General features: G+C 49.6%; 1 protein-coding gene across 1 annotated transcript; it reads right to left on the minus strand.

Annotated features, from left to right (window-relative positions):
* Positions 1 to 592: 592 nt before the first annotated feature.
* Positions 593 to 23034, minus strand: LOC116205663 (expansin-A18-like). Its single transcript, XM_031538295.1, has 4 exons — positions 22770 to 23034; positions 22632 to 22668; positions 1073 to 1351; positions 593 to 905 (listed from the first exon to the last, which is right to left on the minus strand). The coding sequence occupies exons 1-4, from the start codon at positions 22957 to 22959 to the stop codon at positions 593 to 595; spliced, it is 819 nt and encodes a 272-aa protein (XP_031394155.1). The 5' UTR covers positions 22960 to 23034.
* Between the last annotated feature and the right edge of the window lie 277 nt (positions 23035 to 23311).

Below are 23311 nucleotides of genomic sequence, written 5' to 3' on the forward strand. Positions count from 1 at the left end.
TTTTATTGATTGTAATAGATAATTTCCCTTTCTTCTCCCACTGAATTAGCAGAAGATTAAAAAAAATAAAAAAAAAGGATAACATATTTTGTCCAAAAACAAATTCACAACAAAGGATTACCCATGAGTTAGGGATCATTTGGAAAATTATATCATGATCAATTATAGTGACAAATGTTGGTGATATATATAATTTTTGTGGAATCCGGTGTAAGTGCTACCTATCTTATATATACATCGTTGATCATTGTGATCGTCACTTATTCTTTCTTCCGTTAAAGTAGAATTCATTGTAAACGAACACGGTATATTCGGGATAGTGAAAAATAATCAGAACTTGAAATTTGTACACAATTTCCAGAATCCAAATAGCTAGCCAACATTCCAAAATCTCCTTGCTGGGTACGAGCTCTATGGATTTTGTGAAAATGATGCTTAATTTAATTATAATCAGTTCGATAACTATTTTGAAGTTTTCAACTATATAATATAAGACGACAGTGAAAAGATCGCAAAAATGCAGTAATCGAACATCCCCATAGATTAACACACACGAATTAGGCCTCAAGACCCACATCGATGTACAAATGCATCACTTGAAGTTAACATTAGCCTGGTAAGTCATCCCTGCGCGCCAATTGGAAGGAGCAACATTGTAAGCGACAATGATCTGTCTGGTGGTGTAGGAAGTGAGCTTGAAGGACAGGGCCTGTCCCCCAAGCGATGCAAATGCCTGGTAGGAGGCTCCCCAGTTGTGGCTCATGCTCATCCACCCCGTCTTGGTCCCCTTAACCCACATGGTAGCTATGTCACCTCCCCCGCCAACGTTCATCACGTACACCAGCAGCCAGTACCCGTTGCCCTGGAACTGGAACCGGATCCCACCGGTCCTCACACACAGTACCCTGCAATTAATCATCAATAACGGTCCATGAAAATCACATTGACCCAAAGGTCGGTTCTTAGGTCAACTTCAAAATGTGCATCCGAAAACTCAAACTTGTGCTTTGAAATTTTGAGATGAATACAGTTTCACTCCGGGAAGGAAAAAAGGTGATGTATATGTACGTACCTCCTGTACATGACAGGGATGATTCCGGCCTTCCACTGAGCGATCTTCATGAAGGCAGGCTTGGACATGTCGAAATGGACCCGGGGCGGATTGCACCACCCGCCATTATTCGAGTCCTGGGAATAATTTGGCGGGCAGAGGTTTGTGGCGGTCACCGTCGTGAAGGGGACACCCTTTATGCATGCGTTCGACTGCACACACTTGATCTGGTAGCAAGTCCCGCAGCCATACCCGTCCTTGAACATGGTGGAGCTCAATGCCACCGTGCTCGTTCCATACCTGTGCGCACCCGAATTTCATCTCGTCGGGGCACGCGTGCGCGCGCCTATGCAACGCGGCTTGGGAGTGTCCACCTTCCCGGGGACGCGCGACGGACGCACGTGAGAAGGAGTCGCCACTTGCCATTTTACGACCCGAAGGTCGAGGGCCGGCAAGTTACCCGGGTCTAGGGGTACAGGGTACACCTAATTGCTAAGGCATATGGTCTACGAAACCCAAGGTTCCGAATTCGGGGGTTCTATTACATGCGAGCCTATATCTCGCATGCCCTATCGGTACTCTAGCTTGTCTAGGCTTACCATTTTTAATTTAATTACCGCTTAATTAAGTTCCGCTCATCTTACGCGTTTTGACACCGTAAATTCGAAGGAACACTCCGACCGTCCACTCTCCGACCGGGATTCTTACATGAATGAATGTACAATATAAATCCTTACATTGTCCTCTCAAATAAATAAAATACAAGTTACAACAACTGAATCCCGGTCGAATTGCATTCGGTTATTATTCCACTCGTGCTCACCGTGTGGTTTGAAAAGACCGAAATTGAAATTAAGATGCGCGCTCAGTGTTAGGGGAATTGAACCCCGTGATCTACGATTGGGGCGTTGGACCCCTATGAATCGTGCCCTGAAGGATCGGGCTCGATCCGCATAACAAACAAGTGCAAGAATGTTAACAAGCGGACATAAATAAAACAAACAATGGAGTTTTGTTATTGCCGAATTTACGCGAATTAACCAATTATTAACCGGGGTATCTTGGCGTACAAATCCTACCCTAAAGCAAACAAAGTGGGTACAAGGTGTGAATCGATCAAGGATCGCCTCGGGAGGTATTTCGCATTTGGCATTATTTTCAAGGACTTGACGTACGTGACGTCTGTTGTCAAATCTTGTGTTTGTGGGTTGCTTTTAGAATTGTTCTATGTTGTGACACTACGGTTGTTACAGGTTATTACCGAACATTGATTCCGCCCGTACATCCTAGAACCTAGTGCCTATCCCATTATTGCCCATTTTGTCTTAGCCAAGTATACAATTAGTTCGGTATTTGTATTTTGAGCCAATCCACCCGAACTAACTACCCGAAACTATGCTAGAATAACAAAAACTCATCGGTCGGATAAAGCGGGCTATGCAGATAAACCTGCGCCTAGATAGGTAGCCCATCCCTACCCTGATACCGTGTGTTTCTCTTATTCTAACCCTAGGGGGTGTCGCTAGGTTGTAAATAGACGATTTTGCCCTTAAGGTAAAAATTGTTTTCAAGAAAGAGAGATTACGCGGTGCGGGCCACCTCGGCCTGTGACCGGCGCTAACCGATCCCTTGGACCTTCCAGGGTTGCCAAGAACCCTAAAAGAGCCAAAAGATCGGTTAATCTATCCGGAAGTGATCTAAGAAAAACTTCCACGTCCCGACCTGAGTTTCCTGAAATCAGGTGATGCCACGAGTCAAGACGCGCAAGTCCCCCCTAGACATCCATGTCACATCGAGCCACGTGTCTTAGTTTTGATAAAATTTGCAAGTTTTGAAAAGGGCACCAACGCATGTTTGCAACCTATCGACGCGTGTTACCGGTTTATTATCAATTCATACAAAATCATTAAGGCCAAGTGAATTAATTAATCGCATGGACGTCCAATTACCCCGTTAGTGAAATTATTGATTAAACTAATTAATGTTTTGCCAAATGCTCTATATATTCGGGTTTCAAACCGTCGAGCCGATCATTGATGGACCGTCCGATGCGAATCCTAATTCCCGACCACCTTAGGATTTAAAAATTAATTTTAGGTCGAGTTTGCATGATTAATCCGATTCATGTGAGGTTTCGATTAAAACGAGATTAAAGCATTTTAAGCGCGGATCAGGAGCATATTATCACATCAAGCACAACAAACATGTAAATTTACACAATCGGTGCCGCTATGATCATGATAAACACATACAAGCATACGCAAACATAATGTTGATAAAATTGATAAAACGACACCGATTCATGCGAGCAAAAATCATGCAAAGAGCACGCATCATCACGGTGTATGCAAAATAATTACAAGAACAAAATATTTAAACGGGCATGCACGTTGTCGATCGGGGATCCAAGTAGGAAAGAGCTGGATGTCTTTGGAAAATGTTCAGGACTGATTTGAAAATTCCGAAAGTTAAGGGACTGATTTGCAAACTCCGAAAAGCTCAGGGACTGATGTGAAAATTCGAAAGGTTCAGGACTAATGTGAAAATTCCGAAAAATTCAGGAACTGATTTGAAAATTGCAAGAAGTTTAGGGACTGATTTTAAAAATTCCGAAAAGTTCAGGACTGATCTGGAGATTCCGAAAAGTTCAGGGACTGATTTAAAATTTTCGAAAAGTTCAGGACTGATATGAAGATATTAAAATAACCGGGACTTGACTGGAAACAATTTTAAAATTCAGGGCAGATCTGAAAAATAAAATTGCGTCCTCTGTACTGAAATGAGACAAAACGAAAAGTTCGTAAAATCGAGTTTGAGACAAATCCGATCACCCGTACAGCCCAATAATATTCATTTCACATCATATTCATCCAAGTAAGCATTAATATTCAGAAGCGGAGTCCTAAACATGCCACTAAGTTGGGGATTTACCTAGTTCGGGAGATTGGGGGTGAATCTGTAAAATAAGAAAAATTAAAAATTAAAAAATAAAAAATTCGCCGGGTAATTGGGCTGCTGAGGGAGGATTGGGCCGGACTGGGCCCTTGAGATCTGGGCTGGGCCGATTGGGTTGTTGGGCCGAGTTGGGCTGTCGGTGCTGGGCTGGGCGTCGGCGGACTGGACCGGGCCGAACGGGCCTGCTGCTGGGCCGAGCTGGATGGCTGGACCGAGCCGGCGTCTCTGGAGAAACCCGAAAAATAAAATCGACCAGGTTAGTGTACGGGAAACCGAGAGCAAAGGGTCGAGGGAGTTAACGGGGTCACGAGCTCGAGGAACTCCGGGTTTCCGAGGGCGTGTGAGCTGAGGGAGATTCCGGAAATCGAGCTCTGGAAGAATCAGCGTGATAGCTGGAGTTTTCGGAAGTTTCAGCCGTGGGGGGGATTCGGGTGAGCTGAGGGAGTTCCGTTCGGATGCTATCGAGCTGAGAGAGAGCGTGGGCTGGGGAAATTTTTCCGGAAATCGAGCTCTGGGGATTTTTTCGTCTGTGAGCTCCGACCGTCTTTTGTGTCCGTGAGCTCCCTTTTTCCAGCTGCGGGTTTTTTCTTTTAAAATTCGAGAGAGAGAGAGAGAGAGAGAGAGAGAGAGAGAGAGAGTGTGCGTTTGCGTTTTTTCGAGAGTCGCGTGAGCATAGGGGTTGACGTGCGGCAGGCAGGCTCGGGCGCAAGCGGCAGCAGAGGTCCCGAGACCGGTCCGTCCCTGCCGGGAGGAAGAAGAAGAAGAAAGAAAAGAAAAGAAAAGAAGAAGAAGACAGGAAGAAGAAGAAACGATGAAGAAGAAGAACAGGAAAATGGGGGGGAGGGGGCCTGGTCAACGGTCAAAGTTGTCAGACTTTGACCGTTTGACCTCTTTTTTTTTTTTTTTTTTTTTGACGCGCGTATAAATTGAAAATTCCATTTTCTTGATCGGACGTCGAAAAAATAATTCGAGATTGCCATCGTGTTCAGAAAAATTCGCTGATCGATATTGTGCGATGAATTTATTTTCAATCTCGAATTTTGTCCCGAATTTTGAAAATTGACGTCGATGTACGCGAAATTCGAAAATGTCCCAAATAAAATTAGTGTTAAATTAGGCAAATTGCTATTTCCAAAAATGTCCTAAAAAGTCGTGAATACTCGAGTAATTAATCGGAAATATTTCCCTCACGAGTTGTAAAAATGGCGATTTTGCCCCTCTGGAGCCGGTGGACCAAAATTGGGTGCTGACAGCTTGCCCCTCTTTGGTTGCGTGCTCGGATAGAGGGTGCAGCCAAAGATTATGAGAAGCACCCGTTCGGTCTTGACGACCACCTGGCCATTCTCCCAGATGCGACGGACCTGTTTGTGGGAGGAAAAAGACAAAGGATTCATGGCAAGGAAATGATACGGTGTGAATTTGTAACTTGAAAAAAAGCAAATGCAGGGCTAAAGTTCGAAAAGCAATAAATGCGGACACGAAGTCCGGGGACACAGAGTCCCTAAAGCAGTAAATGCGGACACGGAGTCCGGGGACACGGAGTCCCTAAAGCAGTAAATGCGGACACGGAGTCCGAGGACGCGGAGTCCCTAAAGCAGTAAAGATGGACACGGAGTCCTGGATGCGGAGTCCGAAAAGCAGTAAAGATGGACACGGAGTCCTGGACGCGGAGTCCGAAAAGCAGTAAAGATGGACACGGAGTCCGAAAGGCAGTAAAGAGGGACCGGAGTCCTGGACGCGGAGTCCGAAAAACGGTAAAGATGGACACGGAGTCCTGGACGCGGAGTCCGAAAAGCAGTAAAGATGGACACGGAGTCCTGGACGCGGAGTCCGAAAAGCAGTAAAGATGGACACGGAGTCCTGGACGCGGAGTCCAAAAAGCAGTAAAGATGGACGCGGAGTCCGAAAAGCAGTAAAGATGGACGCGGAGTCCGAAAAGCAGTAAAGATGGACACGGAGTCCGAAAAGCAGTAAAGATGGACACGGAGTCCTGGACGCGGAGTCCGAAAAGCAGTGAAGATGGACACGGAGTCCTGGACGCGGAGTCCGAAAAGCAGTGAAGATGGACACGGAGTCCTGGACGCGGAGTCCGAAAAGCAGTAAAGATGGACACGGAGTCCTGGACGCGGAGTCCAAAAAGCAGTAAAGATGGACGTGGAGTCAAAAAAACAGTAAAGATGGACACGGAGTCCTGGACGCGGAGTCCGAAAAGCAGTAAAGATGGACACGGAGTCCGAAAAGTAGTAAAGAGGGACCGGAGTCCTGGACGCGGAGTCCGAAAAACAGTAAAGATGGACACGGAGTCCTGGACGCGGAGTCCGAAAAGCAGTAAAGATGGACACGGAGTCCTGGACGCGGAGTCCAAAAAGCAGTAAAGATGGACGCGGAGTCCGAAAAGCAGTAAAGATGGACGCGGAGTCCGAAAAGCAGTAAAGATGGACGCGGAGTCCGAAAAGCAGTAAAGATGGACACGGAGTCCGAAAAGCAGTAAAGATGGACACGGAGTCCTGGACGCGGAGTCCGAAAAGCAGTGAAGATGGACACGGAGTCCTGGACGCGGAGTCCGAAAAGCAGTAAAGATGGACACGGAGTCCGAAAGGCAGTAAAGAGGGACCGGAGTCCTGGACGCGGAGTCCGAAAAACGGTAAAGATGGACACGGAGTCCTGGACGCGGAGTCCGAAAAGCAGTAAAGATGGACACGGAGTCCTGGACGCGGAGTCCAAAAAGCAGTAAAGATGGACGCGGAGTCCGAAAAGCAGTAAAGATGGACGCGGAGTCCGAAAAGCAGTAAAGATGGACACGTAGTCCGAAAAAAAGCAGTAAAGATGGACACGGAGTCCTGGACGCGGAGTCCGAAAAGGCATTAAAAGATGGACACGGAGTCCGAAAGGCAGTAAAAGAGGGACCGGAGTCCTGGACGCGGAGTCCGAAAAAAACGGTAAAGATGGACACGGAGTCCTGGACGCGGTGTCCGAAAAGCAGTAAAGATGGACACGGAGTCCTGGACGCGGAGTCCAAAAAGCAGTAAAGATGGACGCGGAGTCCGAAAAGCAGTAAAGATGGACGCGGAGTCCGAAAAGCAGTAAAGATGGACACGGAGTCCGAAAAGCAGTAAAGATGGACACGGAGTCTTGGACGCGGAGTCCGAAAAGCAGTGAAGATGGACACGGAGTCCTGGACGCGGAGTCCGAAAAGCAGTGAAGATGGACACGGAGTCCTGGACGCGGAGTCCGAAAAGCAGTAAAGATGGACACGGAGTCCTGGACGCGGAGTCCAAAAAGCAGTAAAGATGGACGTGGAGTCAAAAAAACAGTAAAGGGACCAACGGAGTCCTGGACGCGGAGTCCGAAAAGCAGTAAAGATGGACACGGAGTCCGAAAAGTAGTAAGAGGGACCGGAGTCCTGGACGCGGAGTCCAAGAAAACAGTAAAGATGGACACGGAGTCCTGGACGCGGAGTCCGAAAAGCAGTAAAGATGGACACGGAGTCCTGGACGCGGAGTCCGAAAAGCAGTAAAGATGGACACGGAGTCCAAAAAGCAATAAAGATGGACGCGGAGTCCGAAAAGCAGTAAAGATGGACGCGGAGTCCGAAAAGCAGTAAAGATGGACGCGGAGTCCGAAAAACAGTAAAGATGGACACGGAGTCCTGGACGCGGAGTCCGAAAAGCAGTAAAGATGGACACGGAGTCCGAAAAGCAGTAAAGAGGGACCGGAGTCCTGGACGCGGAATCCGAAAAACAGTAAAGATGGACACGGAGTCCTGGACGCAGAGTCCGAAAAGCAGTAAAGATGGACACGGAGTCCTGGACGCGGAGTCCGAAAAGCAGTAAAGATGGACACGGCGTCCAAAAGCAGTAAAGATGGACGCGGAGTCCGAAAAGTGGTAAAGATGGACACGGAGTCCGAAAAGCAGTAAAGATGGACGCGGAGTCCGAAAAACAGTAAAGATGGAATGTAGAAGCAATGACTAATGTTGGGGGACGACGCAGGGCGCCGGAGGGCGAAGGCCATGATCCGTTGAATTCGAGTTCATATTGTGCTTATGACGGTGCCGTGGTAAGCGTTGTTCGTCGCTTGTCGCAGGATTGGGCATTGTGTGTCTCCTTGAGGGTCATCCGCTCGGATTGGAATTTCGTCTTGTCGCATAAGGCAGACATGAGTCCGTCAGGAAGTGACACCTTTCAGGATCCGAATGCTCACACCTGCACACAAGGGATAGCGGTTAACGGTCGTTGTCAGTCACGCCAATACCGCTGGAATTACGATGTGCAAAGGAAATATGTAGCGATGCTTCAGGGATTTGGACACAGTGGCCATTTGAGGGGGCGGCCGTGTCCCCGAATTGACATGTACTTGACTAAAAGAAAGGCTTTTTACAAGGTGGGGCATGGCCCGCAGAGTTTTGAGTAAAGGTAAAGGGATGGATCTTTAGGATCCTCCAAATTAAGGATACGACGATTCGACTCCATTTCGAGGCATGTCTCGAGCCTGGAGAGTCGAAGAGAGTTTGCTTGCGTCGAGGACTGCCAAACCACTACTAGCTGTAGCTTCACGCGAAGTGCCGCTGTTCTTTCGTGGCTAGGCCGACAATTGCCCCTAATTTTTGCCTAGGTCTTAGGATGAGTAACGGCCTAGCGGGGTATTTTTTTGACTTTTCTCACATGAGTGCTCACCTTTTGCTACGATCGCCCACGTTCGGGTCCGATCGCACCTCTCGGTTCCTCTAACTTTTGCCTAGACCGCCCTTTGCGGGTTTTCAGCCTAGCAAGGAATTTACTTGTGCTCTCCTTTTGCCACGACTCCCCTTTGCGGGATTTTAAGTCGTGCCTCTCGTTCCCTAACTTTTGTCCAGGCCGCCTCAAGGAGGTTTTCGACCTAGCGGGAAAATTATTATTTTTCTCTCTGAAATATTCTTAGATGAGAAGAATGAATGGACAGGACACGTGCGTGATAAAAGAAAATGTGGTGAGGTGAATGGCACAGAGCCCAAAGGAAGACAGAGGAAGATAAGGGCCTGGAGGGTGGTCTGAAACTTGCGGGAACAAAAGAAACAGCCGGATGACAAAAAAGGCCATTAAGGGTAGTACTTCTTAAGGGCATCGGCATTGAGGAGCGCGGTTTTCGGTCCCGTCCATATCGCTTAGGATAATTGCCCCTCCGGAGAAGACTTCCCTGACGACGAAAGGTCCATCATACTTGTATGCAAACTTGCCCCGAGAGTCAGGTGTGATGTGCAAGACCTTTCGTAGGACGAGATCACCGGGGCGGAATTCGCGGTGGCGAACCCTTGCATTGAATGCTCGAGCCACTCTTTGTTGGTAGCATTGACCGTGGCAGAGCGCTGTTAGCCGTTTCTCATCAATGAGATTGAGCTGCTCGTAGCGCTGCTTCGCCCATTCTGCTTCTTCGAGCTTGGACTCGGCGAGGACCCTCATGGAAGGAATCTCCACTTCGATTGGGAGGACTGCTTCCATGCCGTAGACTAGGGAATATGGAGTTGCCCCGGTTGAAGTGCGGATGGACGTTCGATATGCCAAGAGCGCAAAGGGAGCATCTCGTGCCAATCCTTGTAGGTCACCGTCATTTTCTCGATGATCCTCTTGATGTTTTTGTTCGCAGCTTCCACCGCACCGTTCATTGGGTCGGTATGGCGTAGAGTTGCGATGGTGTATTTTGAATCGCTCACAGAGGTCATCGATGATCCTGTTGTTCAGGTTCTTGGCATTGTCGGTGATGATTGTCTCGGGGACTCCATATCGGGCGATGATGTCGCGCTTAAGGAAACGTGCCACGGCATTTGCGGTGACCGAAGTGAGCGTTATGGCCTCGACCCATTTGGTGAAGTAGTCAATTGCCACCAAAATGAACATGTGTCCATTGGATGCTTTGGGATTGATAGGGCCGATCACATCGATGCCCCATATTGAAAAGGGCCACGGGGCCGCCATCGGGCGTAGCTCATTGGGGGGTGCTTTGATCTGATCGGCATAGACCTGGCACAAGTGGCAGTGTCTGACGTGTTTGGCGCAGTCGGCCTCCATGGTGGACCAAAAGTAACCTAGGCGCATGAGTTTCTTGGTGAGCATGAGACCGCTCATGTGGGGTCCACAGCTCCCTTCATGTATCTCTCCCATAAGGCGTTGGTCTCGTTTTCGTCAACACACCGGGTAGTAGTGTGGCGTCGAAGGAGGACGGCGGTAGAGAGTCTCTCCGCTCAGGAAGTAATGCGTTGCGAGTCGCCTTAGTGGTTTCCGGTCCCGACGGTTGGCAAATGTCGGGTATTGGCCGGTTTGCAGAAAATGTTTGATGTCTTCGTACCATGGCTGTTCATCGGTCGCCTCGATTGTGTCGCAGTAAGCCGGGCCTTTGGCAATCTCGATCTCAAGTGGCTCGATGAGGTTTTCTTTTGTAATGCTCACCATTGATGCCAGTGTCGCAAGTGCATCTGCAAACTGATTCTTGATACGTGGCGTGTAGGTGAACGAGATTTTTTGAAGTTCTCCGCTAACTCCTCGAGATACTCGTGGTATGGTACTAACTTTGCGTCTTTCGTCTTCCATTGCCCTAACGTTTGGAAGATTGTGAGCATTGAATCTCCGAACACTTCTAGCTCCTTCACCTTGAAGTCATTTGCTGCTTGCAAGCCAAGGATGCATGCCTCGTATTCGGCCACATTATTGGTGCAGAGAAAATTAACTTTTGCTGCAATCGGGTAATAACGTCCGTCCGGGGATATCAGCACTGCGCCGATACCAGAACGGTGGAATTCACCGCGCCATCGAAATACATCTTCCACGCGGTCCCATCTCCTCCTCATCTACTCGGAGGATCCCTTCGTCTGGAAAGTCGGAGTTGATCGGCGTGTCATCCTCGATGGGAAATTCTGCAAATGGTCTCAATGCTTGCCCCTTGACTGATGTGAGGGGCACATACTCGATGTCGTACTCGTCAGTTGACAGCGCCACTTTGCAATGTTCCTCATAGAGGATGGGCTACCAAGTAGATATTTCAGGGGATCCGCTTTGACAGCAAGCGGATAGTGTGATAGAGAGTGTACTGTCGAAGTCTCTGCATGACCCACCAGTGCGCAGCACATCTTCTCGATCCGGGTAATTGGATTCCCCTTCAGTAAACTTCTTGCTTAGATAATAGATGGCATGTTCTGCGCGTGTGGACTCATCTTCTTGCCCCAACATGCACCCCATGATTGCCGGCGCACTGTCAGGTAAAGAATGAGAGGTCGACCTGGTATGGGCGGGACTAACACGGCGACTGAACTAAGTATGTCTTAATATCGTCAAAGGCCTTCTGACAGTCGTCGTCCCATTCAATTGCTGCATTTTTTGAAGCAAGATAGCGGAAGAGGGGTTGACACTTATCTGATAAGTTCGCGATGAAACGCGCGATGTAGTTCAGTCGTCTAAGAAGCTCCGTACCTCGCGCGCTTGTGATGGCGGAGGTAACTCCCTAATCGCTTTCACCTTGTCAGGATCAACCTCGATGCCTCGTTCGCTGACCACAAATCCTAGCAGTTTTCCGGATTTCGCGCCGAATGTGCACTTGGCCGGGTTGAGCCTAAGCTTGTACTTCTTGAGACGTTCGAAGAGACGCCTCAGATTGACGAGGTGATCCTCTCCCTCCTTGGACTTGCGATCATGTCGTCGACGTAGACCTCGATCTCCTTATGCATCATGTCGTGGAAGAGCGTAACCATTGCCCGTTGGTAAGTTGCCCCGGCATTTTTGAGCCCGAAGGGCATGACCTTGTAGCAAAATGTGCCCCACATCGTGATGAAAGTCGTTTTGATCTTGTCGTCTTCGGCCATCCGGATTTGGTTATACCCCGAAAAGCCATCCATGAAGGAGAACTGATTGTGGGCGCAGTGTTGTCGACCAAGACGTCGATGTGAGGCAGAGGGAAGTTGTCTTTAGGACTAGCCTTGTTGAGGTCCCGGTAGTCGACGCAAACCCTGACCCTTCCGTCCTTCTTCTCCACGGGCACGATGTTTGCCACCCATTCAGAGTAATTGCAGACTTCTAGGAATCCCGCATTTATCTGCTTGACGACCTCCTCCTTGATGCGGAGGAGAAGGCCGGCTCGCTGCCGCCGTAGGTGTTGCCGTTTGGGCGGGAAGTTCTCTGTATCGAGTGGGAGAGAGTGCTTGACTATCGACGGATCTAAGCCCGGCATGTCGGCGTAGGACCAGGCAAAGACCTCTTGGTACTCTTTCAGGAAATCGATCATCCGAGCTCGTTGTGTTGGATCGAGGCCCGTCCCGATCTTTAGCGTGCGAGGCTCCTCTTCAGTGCCTATGTTGATTTCTTCTGTTGGCTCAACTGAGGTGAGTTGACGGTTCTCGAGGCGGTGCAAACTCTCCTCTATCTCAGGCACTCGACTGTCCTCGTCGAGCCCTTCCCCGAAGTATATGGGTTGGGGCTCTTCGAGGAGTTCTTCGGATGGGTTCGAATCGACGCGTCGAAGATTTGGATTCGAGTGGAGCCTGGAAATTTAAACGAGTCATCTTAGAAATATTTAAAGTGCTGCGAATGAGTAAGAGAGAAGGAAACGAAGGAGACACGAGAATTCAAAAATGCATGTAGGGATTTCATTGAAGGTGGGAACATTGATGCCATAACAAAAACCCCTCTTCCGTCGTGTGGCTTATGACTTTGCCGACACGCGGGAAACATCGTCTACAAAGATAGCCTTACACATCGGCGATTACAGCCGAGTAGCGCGGGACTGAGGTCCAGTTGTTGAGCTCCTCATTCTCCTGCGCGAGGCGGATGTAGACCCCTGAAGGAGTCTCCTCGGTGACGGCGTATATGCCTGGCAGATCGACAAGCGCGTCGTCTAAATCCGAGGAGGGGCCGTCAAGAGTACCTCCGACGATGTGCTGTGATCCTGAAAAGAAGTGGGAGAGTGGCGGAACTGGGGTGCCCCTGTTGATCTTCCCGTAGTACGCTGCGAGACGGTGGAGGCGCTTGCCTCTACGGGCTTCAATAATCTCGTGGCAGGAAGGAAGGGCGAAAACCGAGTCTCCTCCTGTTCTTGTGTCTTCGATCTCGATTGGGCGGTTGATCCCTTGCCCACGTGCTCCGAGTCCGGAACCCGGAATGTAATTATGGCGCAGCAAGATCTTCCCCACCATGCGGTCGGCGCGGGACGGACCGGCCTTTCCGTAGTCTCGGATGACGGAGATGGTGTCGAACGAATGGAAGGGGAGGTTCTGATCGTCCCCAATACTGATATAGGGGACAGCCGTCTCCTTATAAATCGCATAGTCCTCCTCACCTTTGACCGTGATGAGTCGCTCTTCCACGATGAACTTAAGCTTTTGGTGCAAGGTGGAGGGGACTGCGCCCGCAAAATGGATCCATGGCCTCCCGAGCAGCAAGCTGAAGGCGTTGGGGATGTCGAGCACCTGAAAAGTGACATTGAATGAACATGGACCTACCTCGATCAGAAGGTCGATCTCTCCATTCACCTCTCCGCGAGCCATCGAAGGCTCGAACCGCTGTCTTGCTTGGACGAATACGATTCAGATCCACATTCATCTGCTTCAGGGTGGAAACAGGGCATACATTGAGAGCCGAACCATTGTCGATCATGACCCGGCCTACCACGAAGTTATTGCACTTACAGACGATGTGCAACGCCCGCGAGTGTGCGTACCCTTCGGAGGGAAGCTCGTCATCCGAGAATGAAATATTGTTGGAGAATATCGAACCAACGGTTTCTTCAATGAGATCTGGAGCCGTCTCCTTGGGGACCTGTGCCGCCGTCAGGACCTTCAGGAGCGCTTCACGATGTGGCTCCGAACTTAAGAGAAGGGCGAGTAGTGAAATGTGGGCCGGAGACTTGCCCATTTGTTCAACAACCTTATACTCGCTTGCCTTGATGATCTTCATAAAAGCCTCGGCTTCCTCTTCGGTCACCTTTTTGTGGGATCGGCGTAGCTTCCGGGGCGATCCCTAATGTCGCAGCAGGCGCCTTTCCTTTGTTCGCGACCTCCGGGTTTTCATACACTCGTCCCGAGCGCGTCACGCCCATGACGCTGAATTGACGCTCGAGGTTCCCGACACTCCCTTCGTAGGTCCACGGAACCTTGCTATCTTGATATGGCTCTCGTGCGGGGACATCTATCACGAATGGGGCGGGCGTGGCATCAAACCCCGCGTACCCTATACCGGTTTCCGCAGGCACATATTCGATTACGAACGGGGCGGATGGCTCCTGCCGGTCTCGTACTCCCTATGGCGCAAACATGATCATGTTAATGCTGGGTCCCGAGCTTGACCCGTGATCGGGAAGAGGATTAACTTGCACGTTCGGAGGTTTGACGGCGTTGAACGTGAGTTGTTTGCCATCAATCATAGCTTGGATCTTCTCCCGCAGCTTCCAACAATCGTCGGTGGTGTGACCGGGTGCGCCCTGATGGTACTCGCAGTGCCGACTCTGATCCTGAATGGTGGGGTCGAAATCGGGGTTAGGCGCTACTGATTTAATCCTATTGCCTGCGAGGAGTTGCCGGTATATGTGGGAGAGCGGGGCCGGAAGGGGTGTGAATTGTCTGCGCCGCGGCGCGGTGCTTTGTTGGTCCTGCGGGGCCGGAGCCCGTTGCACCGGCTGAGGAGTTCTCGAAGCCGGAGGCCTGCTTTGTTGGATCGGAGGGGGAATAGGGACGTAATTGTGCGGGGCCGGCAACGGAAAAGAGGCCGGCGGGGCGGAATAATATACTTGTTGCGTTGGGAGTTGCTGCTGATAATGCACCGGAGGTGGGGCATACGCCTGAGTGGTCGGTGGTGCGGGCGTGTAATTGATGGAATACTGTTGGGGGGCTTGGCGCCCTGAGTTAACAGCATTGACGGACGCGTCTTTTCCTCTCCTGTTTCCCGCGGAGGGTGTCCCAGTAGCAAGCTTCTTCGAGGACTCTCCCTCTTTCTTCTCGGCCGGTCCTTCTATCTTGCCGAGCTTAACGCCGATATCAAGTCTCTTCCCGGCGTCGATAAGGTTGGAGAACGAAGACGTGTGAGCCAACAGGTGCAAGTAGTAGGCCCCTTTGAGGGTAGAGTGGAATAATTGGATCTGCTGCGCCTCACTGATCGGGGGGACATGTTTTGCCGCTCTAGCCCTCCACTTTACTGCGTAGGCCTCGAAGCCCTGATCCTCGGCCATCTCCATTGTACTGAGCTCCAACAGGGTCGGGGGCGTTTCTGCACAGTACTTGTACTGGTCGATGAATTTGCCCGAAAGGTCCGTCCAAGTAGGGATATCCGCGGCTTTCAGTGACATGTACCAATCAAGAGCCGCTCCCGCCAAACTGTCCTGGAACGTGTGGATGACGAACTCTTCGTAGTCCCAGTACTGCAGCATCTTTCCCCTGTAGTGACGGAGATGGTGACGGGGGTCGGTAGTGCCATGGTACCTTTGGAATTCAGGCACCTTAATCTTCGGGGGTAGCCGCATACCCGGAAAAAGACTCCAATCGCAATCGCCGGCATCGAGGCGAGGACCACCTGATTGTAAGGCTTTGATGTTCTCTTCCATCTTCTTCAATCTCTGCTCCTGCTCAGTCCCCATTTCCGGGAGAAAGTTTGTCGGTGGAGCTATGGGGACAGCCTGGGTTGGCGTGCCCGGTTCAGGGATGGGAATGTTTAGGGGAGGTAGAGTTGGGTAAGAAAAGCTGATGTGGGGTTGTGGAGCTTGGAATGGGACAGGCTCGGCTGTGTGAGCAGGAGCGTGGGGGCTTTGTGCCGGGAAAAGGGAAGACCTCTAGGAGGAGCCGCGTAAACCGGTATGGACATCGGCGGCGGTACTAGGTAGTCGGGTCGACGGTGGAATGGAATGGAGAGGAATGGCTGGGGAGAGTCACCGATGGCGGAGGGACGTTAGCTGGGAGGCCCGCCGGTGCGTGTATCGCAGGCGCTTCAATACCTTCCGGAGCATGGGTCGGCGGGACCCAAAGGTTTGGGTCGACTGTTGGCCCGTACCCCGGAGGCGGAGTAGAGTTCGAGGAGGTGTGGTTTGGAGCTCTGAGTAGGGCCATGAGCTCGGCCATGTCGGCAGCCATCTGATTGACCGTGCCCCTTAGTGTGGAGATATCGCCTTCCAGTGCGACGATGCGGGCCGCACCCTCTGTAGAGGTGGACGGTGCTTGGGCTTCCGATGTTGGGACAGGTGGCGGGATTTCTCCCGAGTGTACTGGGGGTGCGCCTGCAGGAGTTAGTGGAGGCAGTGCTTGAGTCATGGACGGTTGATAATAAACCGGCGTCGGTGGAGTGTTCTCCTCGGAGCTAGCAAGCTGATTGTTCTGTGCCATCTTCGATTGCAGACGAGTGAGATAACGGTGCGGCGCCAGTTATGGTTACCTGTATTAACAAGTGTGTAAATTTCTACGCAAACGAGTTACGTTCTAAAAATAAAAAAACGTGTGAAATAATAAATAAGGGGATGACGTGCATGAGATGCATGGATTTGAAAACTAATGTTGTCACTCGCATTGATTCAAAAGGTTTCTAAGATACAATGCAATTAAAAAACAAGCCCTAAGTCGTTCTTCCACCGCGCTCAGGGTGCGAGTGACTGTTGCCGTGGAGAGCACCGATTCAGGTGAGGGCCTGGTGGAGGCGTCTATCCTAAGGGGTGCGTGGACCTCCACGGGCTCTCTTCCTGAACCTCTCCAAGGCGACATTCGCTCGTACCAGCTCCTGCTCGCGCCTCTGCAGCTCGGCGCGGGCCTGGGCGAGCTCTCTCTGTAATTGCCGCTGATCCACAAGCTGCTCGTCTTTCTCTGCGACTTCCCGACGAAGGTGATCTCTCTCGGCCCTGAGGTTAGCAAGCTCCGCTTGGATGGCCACGTTCGGGGTGAGAGGCGCTCCCGTTGGTCCGTTATCTTCAGCTCGTGGAGAGTCGGCGGAATCCTCGTGTGCTGTAGGACCCCACCGATAGAAACGGAGGACATATTCCTCGGTAGCCTGGAAATCCTGTTCTTCAAGGGTTGGATGCTCGGGGAAATACGGACGCTCAATGACCACGGTTCGCCACGCGTCCAAAACCCGTTCGATGTCTCTTTGGCGATCTACGGATGTCTGATCCTCCCGCCAAGTGTGTTCGAATTTAGCCCGTGCCGTGTCCTCGGGGACTGTCTGCAGGCTGCCAAACTGCCTCATCACTCGCGCCGGAAAATATGTGGTGGACCCCGCATGACTTACGAGTGGGACTCCGTTAAAATCAGAACACCTAAGGGCCGCGGGTCCGGGTGGCATCCACGCGGCTCGCCACTTAAAGCCCCTAGGTGGTATTTCGCGAAAAATTTTCATCCACTCGGAAATCTTGCGTTCTTCCACGCGCACGAGGGACAACAATCGAGAAATGATCGACTCAGAACCATTAAAATACATAACGGGCGCACTAGACCGAAGGGTTTGCGTGGCTTTGAAACCAAATTTGTAAGAGGATGGGGGATCCTCTTATTCTTCGGTCGCGTGTTCTCAAAACACGGTTGAGGGACCGAACGGTCTCCGCCACAAGGGCTACCTCGTAACCGCGCCCTCCGACCACTTGGAGGACAACACCGGCCAAGGCCGCATCGATGAGACTATGCGAGCGAGGGAATAAGAGGGTCCCAAAGATTAGCAATAGAACAGCATGACACAAATCCTTTCGAAGAAAATCCCCCTGGACCCTATGCGCTCGGGACTCAATAAAAAGGAGGAGTTTCTCGATTGCAATCTCCGTGCTGCCGGAGTATGCGAGTTCAGCATTCAAACGGGTCGTAGGAACCCCGAGTAGGCGTGAGACTAGGGTTGGTCGGGTGGTGTGGAAGTTGGGTTCTACAATGCCGTGGACAACTGCAGTCCGACCGATGAGTGTCCGGTACTCCTCGATGGTTGGCGTGAGCTCGGTACCCTGTATATCGAAGACGGCACGACTTGGGTTCCAGAATGCGATGGCGGCCTCGAGGAAATTCCAATCTACACGTCGGGTAGCCAAAAAGGGAACATCTCCTACGAACACAGCGATATAGTGGCGGTCGACCGGGCGTAAAGCTGTCCATATGCGGGCAATCTCCTCGAGTGGCGGTGTGACTCTATCGAGGCGCGGACAGGAGAATGAGTGCGCCATCCCTTACCAAGATGAAAGGAAGATCGACTTAAGACTCATCAATGGGAATGACATCCTAATTTTGAAAATTTACATGATGCATGCTTGCGAAAATGTAAATGCCCACGGCTTAATTCATGATACATGGTACATGTACATCGCTCTCGAAATAGAAAAGACTCAAGTGGCACGCAGGCCGACTCAACGGACTGTTCGTCGAAGCCGGGTTGGAGGATAGCATAGAGCTCCTGCAGAATGCATGGTTTTAGTGCTACAGGGACCGTGCTACGTAAGGATGGGGGCTCACGACTCAAGGGTGTCAATTCCTTGAAATCGAGCGGGGATCTTTGGGGGCCTAATCGACGGTCCAACCGTGCGACGTACCCTTACTCGGAACCCCTATTTAACCTATGCTCCTATTATCGGTCGTGGGACGCGACCCATAGGTACCTAGAAGCTAGTATGATATGCAATGCATGTACGGGAAATAAAAGTGCGTTTAAGTAGATAAGCGGAAAATGCGGAAAACGGTAAATAAACAAGCAAACAAAGCAAGCGGGAACGAGCCCGAACCCTCTAAGTCTCCCCAGTGGAGTCGCCAAGCTGTGCGCACCCGAATTTCATCTCGTCGGGGCACGCGTGCGCGCGCCTATGCAACGCGGCTTGGGAGTGTCTACCTTCCTGGGGACGCGCGACGGACGCACGTGAGAAGGAGTCGCCACTTGCCATTTTACGACCCGAAGGTCGAGGGCCGGCAAGTTACCCGGGTCTAGGGGTACAGGGTACACCTAATTGCTAAGGCATATGGTCTACGAAACCCAAGGTTCCGAATTCGGGGGTTCTATTACATGCGAGCCTATATCTCGCATGCCCTATCGGTACTCTAGCTTGTCTAGGCTTACCATTTTAATTTAATTACCGCTTAATTAAGTTCCGCTCATCTTACGCGTTTTGACACCGTAAATTCGAAGGAACACTCCGACCGTCCACTCTCCGACCGGGATTCTTACATGAATGAATGTACAATATAAATCCTTACATTGTCCTCTCAAATAAATAAAATACAAGTTACAACAACTGAATCCCGGTCGAATTGCATTCGGTTATTATTCCACTCGTGCTCACCGTGTGGTTTGAAAAGACCGAAATTGAAATTAAGATGCGCGCTCAGTGTTAGGGGAATTGAACCCCGTGATCTACGATTGGGGCGTTGGACCCCTATGAATCGTGCCCTGAAGGATCGGGCTCGATCCGCATAACAAACAAGTGCAAGAATGTTAACAAGCGGACATAAATAAAACAAACAATGGAGTTTTGTTATTGCCGAATTTACGCGAATTAACCAATTATTAACCGGGGTATCTTGGCGTACAAATCCTACCCTAAAGCAAACAAAGTGGGTACAAGGTGTGAATCGATCAAGGATCGCCTCGGGAGGTATTTCGCATTTGGCATTATTTTCAAGGACTTGACGTACGTGACGTCTGTTGTCAAATCTTGTGTTTGTGGGTTGCTTTTAGAATTGTTCTATGTTGTGACACTACGGTTGTTACAGGTTATTACCGAACATTGATTCCGCCCGTACATCCTAGAACCTAGTGCCTATCCCATTATTGCCCATTTTGTCTTAGCCAAGTATACAATTAGTTCGGTATTTGTATTTTGAGCCAATCCACCCGAACTAACTACCCGAAACTATGCTAGAATAACAAAAACTCATCGGTCGGATAGAGCGGGCTATGCAGATAAACCTGCGCCTAGATAGGTAGCCCATCCCTACCCTGATACCGTGTGTTTCTCTTATTCTAACCCTAGGGGGTGTCGCTAGGTTGTAAATAGACGATTTTGCCCTTAAGGTAAAAATTGTTTTCAAGAAAGAGAGATTACGCGGTGCGGGCCACCTCGGCCTGTGACCGGCGCTAACCGATCCCTTGGACCTTCCAGGGTTGCCAAGAACCCTAAAAGAGCCAAAAGATCGGTTAATCTATCCGGAAGTGATCTAAGAAAAACTTCCACGTCCCGACCTGAGTTTCCTGAAATCAGGTGATGGCCACGAGTCAAGACGCGCAAGTCCCCCCTAGACATCCATGTCACATCGAGCCACGTGTCTCAGTTTTGATAAAATTTGCAAGTTTTGAAAAGGGCACAACGCATGTTTGCAACCTATCGACGCGTGTTACCGGTTTATTATCAATTCATACAAAATCATTAAGGCCAAGTGAATTAATTAATCGCATGGACGTCCAATTACCCCGTTAGTGAAATTATTGATTAAACTAATTAATGTTTTGCCAAATGCTCTATATATTCGGGTTTCAAACCGTCGAGCCGATCATTGATGGACCGTCCGATGCGAATCCTAATTCCCGACCACCTTAGGATTTAAAAATTAATTTTAGGTCGAGTTTGCATGATTAATCCGATTCATGTGAGGTTTCGATTAAAACGAGATTAAAGCATTTTAAGCGCGGATCAGGAGCATATTATCACATCAAGCACAACAAACATGTAAATTTACACAATCGGTGCCGCTATGATCATGATAAACACATACAAGCATACGCAAACATAATGTTGATAAAATTGATAAAACGACACCGATTCATGCGAGCAAAAATCATGCAAAGAGCACGCATCATCACGGTGTATGCAAAATAATTACAAGAACAAAATATTTAAACGGGGCATGCACGTTGTCGATCGGGGATCCAAGTAGGAAAGAGCTGGATGTCTTTGGAAAATGTTCAGGACTGATTTGAAAATTCCGAAAGTTAAGGGACTGATTTGCAAACTCCGAAAAGCTCAGGGACTGATGTGAAAATTCGAAAGGTTCAGGACTAATGTGAAAATTCCGAAAAATTCAGGAACTGATTTGAAAATTGCAAGAAGTTTAGGGACTGATTTTAAAAATTCCGAAAAGTTCAGGACTGATCTGGAGATTCCGAAAAGTTCAGGGACTGATTTAAAATTTTCGAAAAGTTCAGGACTGATATGAAGATATTAAAATAACCGGGACTTGACTGGAAACAATTTTAAAATTCAGGGCAGATCTGAAAAATAAAAATTGCGTCCTCTGTACTGAAATGAGACAAAATGAAAAGTTCGTAAAATCGAGTTTGAGACAAATCCGATCACCCGTACAGCCCAATAATATTCATTTCACATCATATTCATCCAAGTAAGCATTAATATTCAGAAGCGGAGTCCTAAACATGCCACTAAGTTGGGGATTTACCTAGTTCGGGAGATTGGGGGTGAATCTGTAAAATAAGAAAAAAAAAATAAGAAAAAAATTAAAAATTCGCCGGGTAATTGGGCTGCTGAGGGAGGATTGGGCCGGACTGGGCCCTTGAGATCTGGGCTGGGCCGATTGGGTTGTTGGGCCGAGTTGGGCTGTCGGTGCTGGGCTGGGCGTCGGCGGACTGGACCGGGCCGAACGGGCCTGCTGCTGGGCCGAGCTGGATGGCTGGACCGAGCCGGCGTCTCTGGAGAAACCCGAAAAATAAAATCGACCAGGTTAGTGTACGGGAAACCGAGAGCAAAGGGGTCGAGGGAGTTAACGGGGTCACGAGCTCGAGGAACTCCGGGTTTCCGAGGGCGTGTGAGCTGAGGGAGATTCCGGAAATCGAGCTCTGGAAGAATCAGCGTTAGCGGAGCTGGAGTTTTCGGAAGTTTCAGCCGTGGGGGGGGGATTCGGGTGAGCTGAGGGAGTTCCGTTCGGATGCTATCGAGCTGAGAGAGAGCGTGGGCTGGGGAAATTTTTCCGGAAATCGAGCTCTGGGGATTTTTTCGTCTGTGAGCTCCGACCGTCTTTTGTGTCCGTGAGCTCCCTTTTTCCAGCTGCGGGTTTTTTCTTTTAAAACGAGAGAGAGAGAGAGAGAGAGAGAGAGAGAGAGAGAGAGAGAGAGTGCGTTTGCGTGTTCGAGGAGTCGCGTGCGCATAGGGGTTGACGTGCGGCAGGCAGGCTCGGGCGCAGCGGCAGCAGAGGTCCCGAGACCGGTCCGTCCCTGCCGGGAGGAAGAAGAAGAAGAAAAGAAAAGAAAAAGAAAAGAAGAAGAAGACAGGAAGAAGAAGAAACGATGAAGAAGAAGAACAGGAAAATGGGGGGGAGGGGGCCTGGTCAACGGTCAAAGTTGTCAGACTTTGACCGTTTGACCTTTTTTTTTTTTTTTGACGCGCGTATAAATTGAAAATTCCATCTTCTTGATCGGACGTCGAAAAAATAATTCGAGATTGCCATCGTGTTCAGAAAAATTCGCTGATCGATATTGTGCGATGAATTTATTTTCAATCTCGAATTTTGTCCCGAATTTTGAAAATTGACGTCGATGTACGCGAAATTCGAAAATGTCCCAAATAAAATTAGTGTTAAATTAGGCAAATTGCTATTTCCAAAAATGTCCTAAAAAGTCGTGAATACTCGAGTAATTAATCGGAAATATTTCCCTCACGAGTGGTAAAAATGGCGATTTTGCCCCTCTGGAGCCGGTGGACCAAAATTGGGTGCTGACAATACCCATTGGAGAACACATTTCCATATCCACACGCTCCTCCTGCAAAAAAACAACCAACACATGTGAACGTTATGACTGTGCTGCACAAGGACCTGAACTATGACAATCGTACTAAACATCAGCCATGAATGAATATATGCCTGTCGTCGAGGAAGCAGACTCGTCCCCGTAGAAGGTGGCATGGGCAAGGGCCCATGTGGTCGGCTTGAATCCTGCAGAAGCCGGGGCATAGTAGCCACCAGCACTTGATCGGGCGAGGATCGCGAACGACCACATCCCCGAGAGGAGGCAGGACAAAATCCATGAACCATGAAGGCAACAATTAGCCATGCTTGAAGTGGGGCTTTCTTCCGGCTATTCTCCCCTACCTATCTTCCGGGCGTTTGGGACAGTAACATGCACGTACCTATAAATATATACCGATGAATTGACGGTTGAATTTTTGTTATTTATACGAGGAAAATGAATGTGTCCAAGAAGCCCATGCTGATAGTTATCAAATAATGCCCTTCGTGACTCTCACGAAGCATATGGATTAGTCCAAATGTATTATTGGGTAATTAATCGGTCTAGTTGCCAAATAAATAATAAGAAAATGAAATACTTTTGTGAACAGGAGTCAAATTAAACTGGGGTTGATGAAGTGGCATGAATAATTAATTAATTGTGACGTGCGGGGAGG

This window comes from Punica granatum, chromosome 4 (genome assembly GCF_007655135.1).
Source record: "Punica granatum isolate Tunisia-2019 chromosome 4, ASM765513v2, whole genome shotgun sequence".
In the NCBI taxonomy this organism is placed as follows: Eukaryota; Viridiplantae; Streptophyta; class Magnoliopsida; order Myrtales; family Lythraceae; genus Punica; species Punica granatum.

What these genes read in the sequence shown, in the direction of transcription:
- LOC116205663 (XM_031538295.1), bottom strand. Translation starts at nt 22,959, where the DNA reads ATGGCTAATTGTTGCCTTCATGGTTCATGGATTTTGTCCTGCCTCCTC. An exon ending in GGAAATGTGTTCTCCAATGG is followed by an intron (nt 1,352 to 22,631) that starts GTATTGTCAGCA and finishes GGGTGCGCACAG; the next exon opens with GTATGGAACGAGCACGGTGG. An exon ending in ATCCCTGTCATGTACAGGAG is followed by an intron (nt 906 to 1,072) that starts GTACGTACATAT and finishes GATTAATTGCAG; the next exon opens with GGTACTGTGTGTGAGGACCG.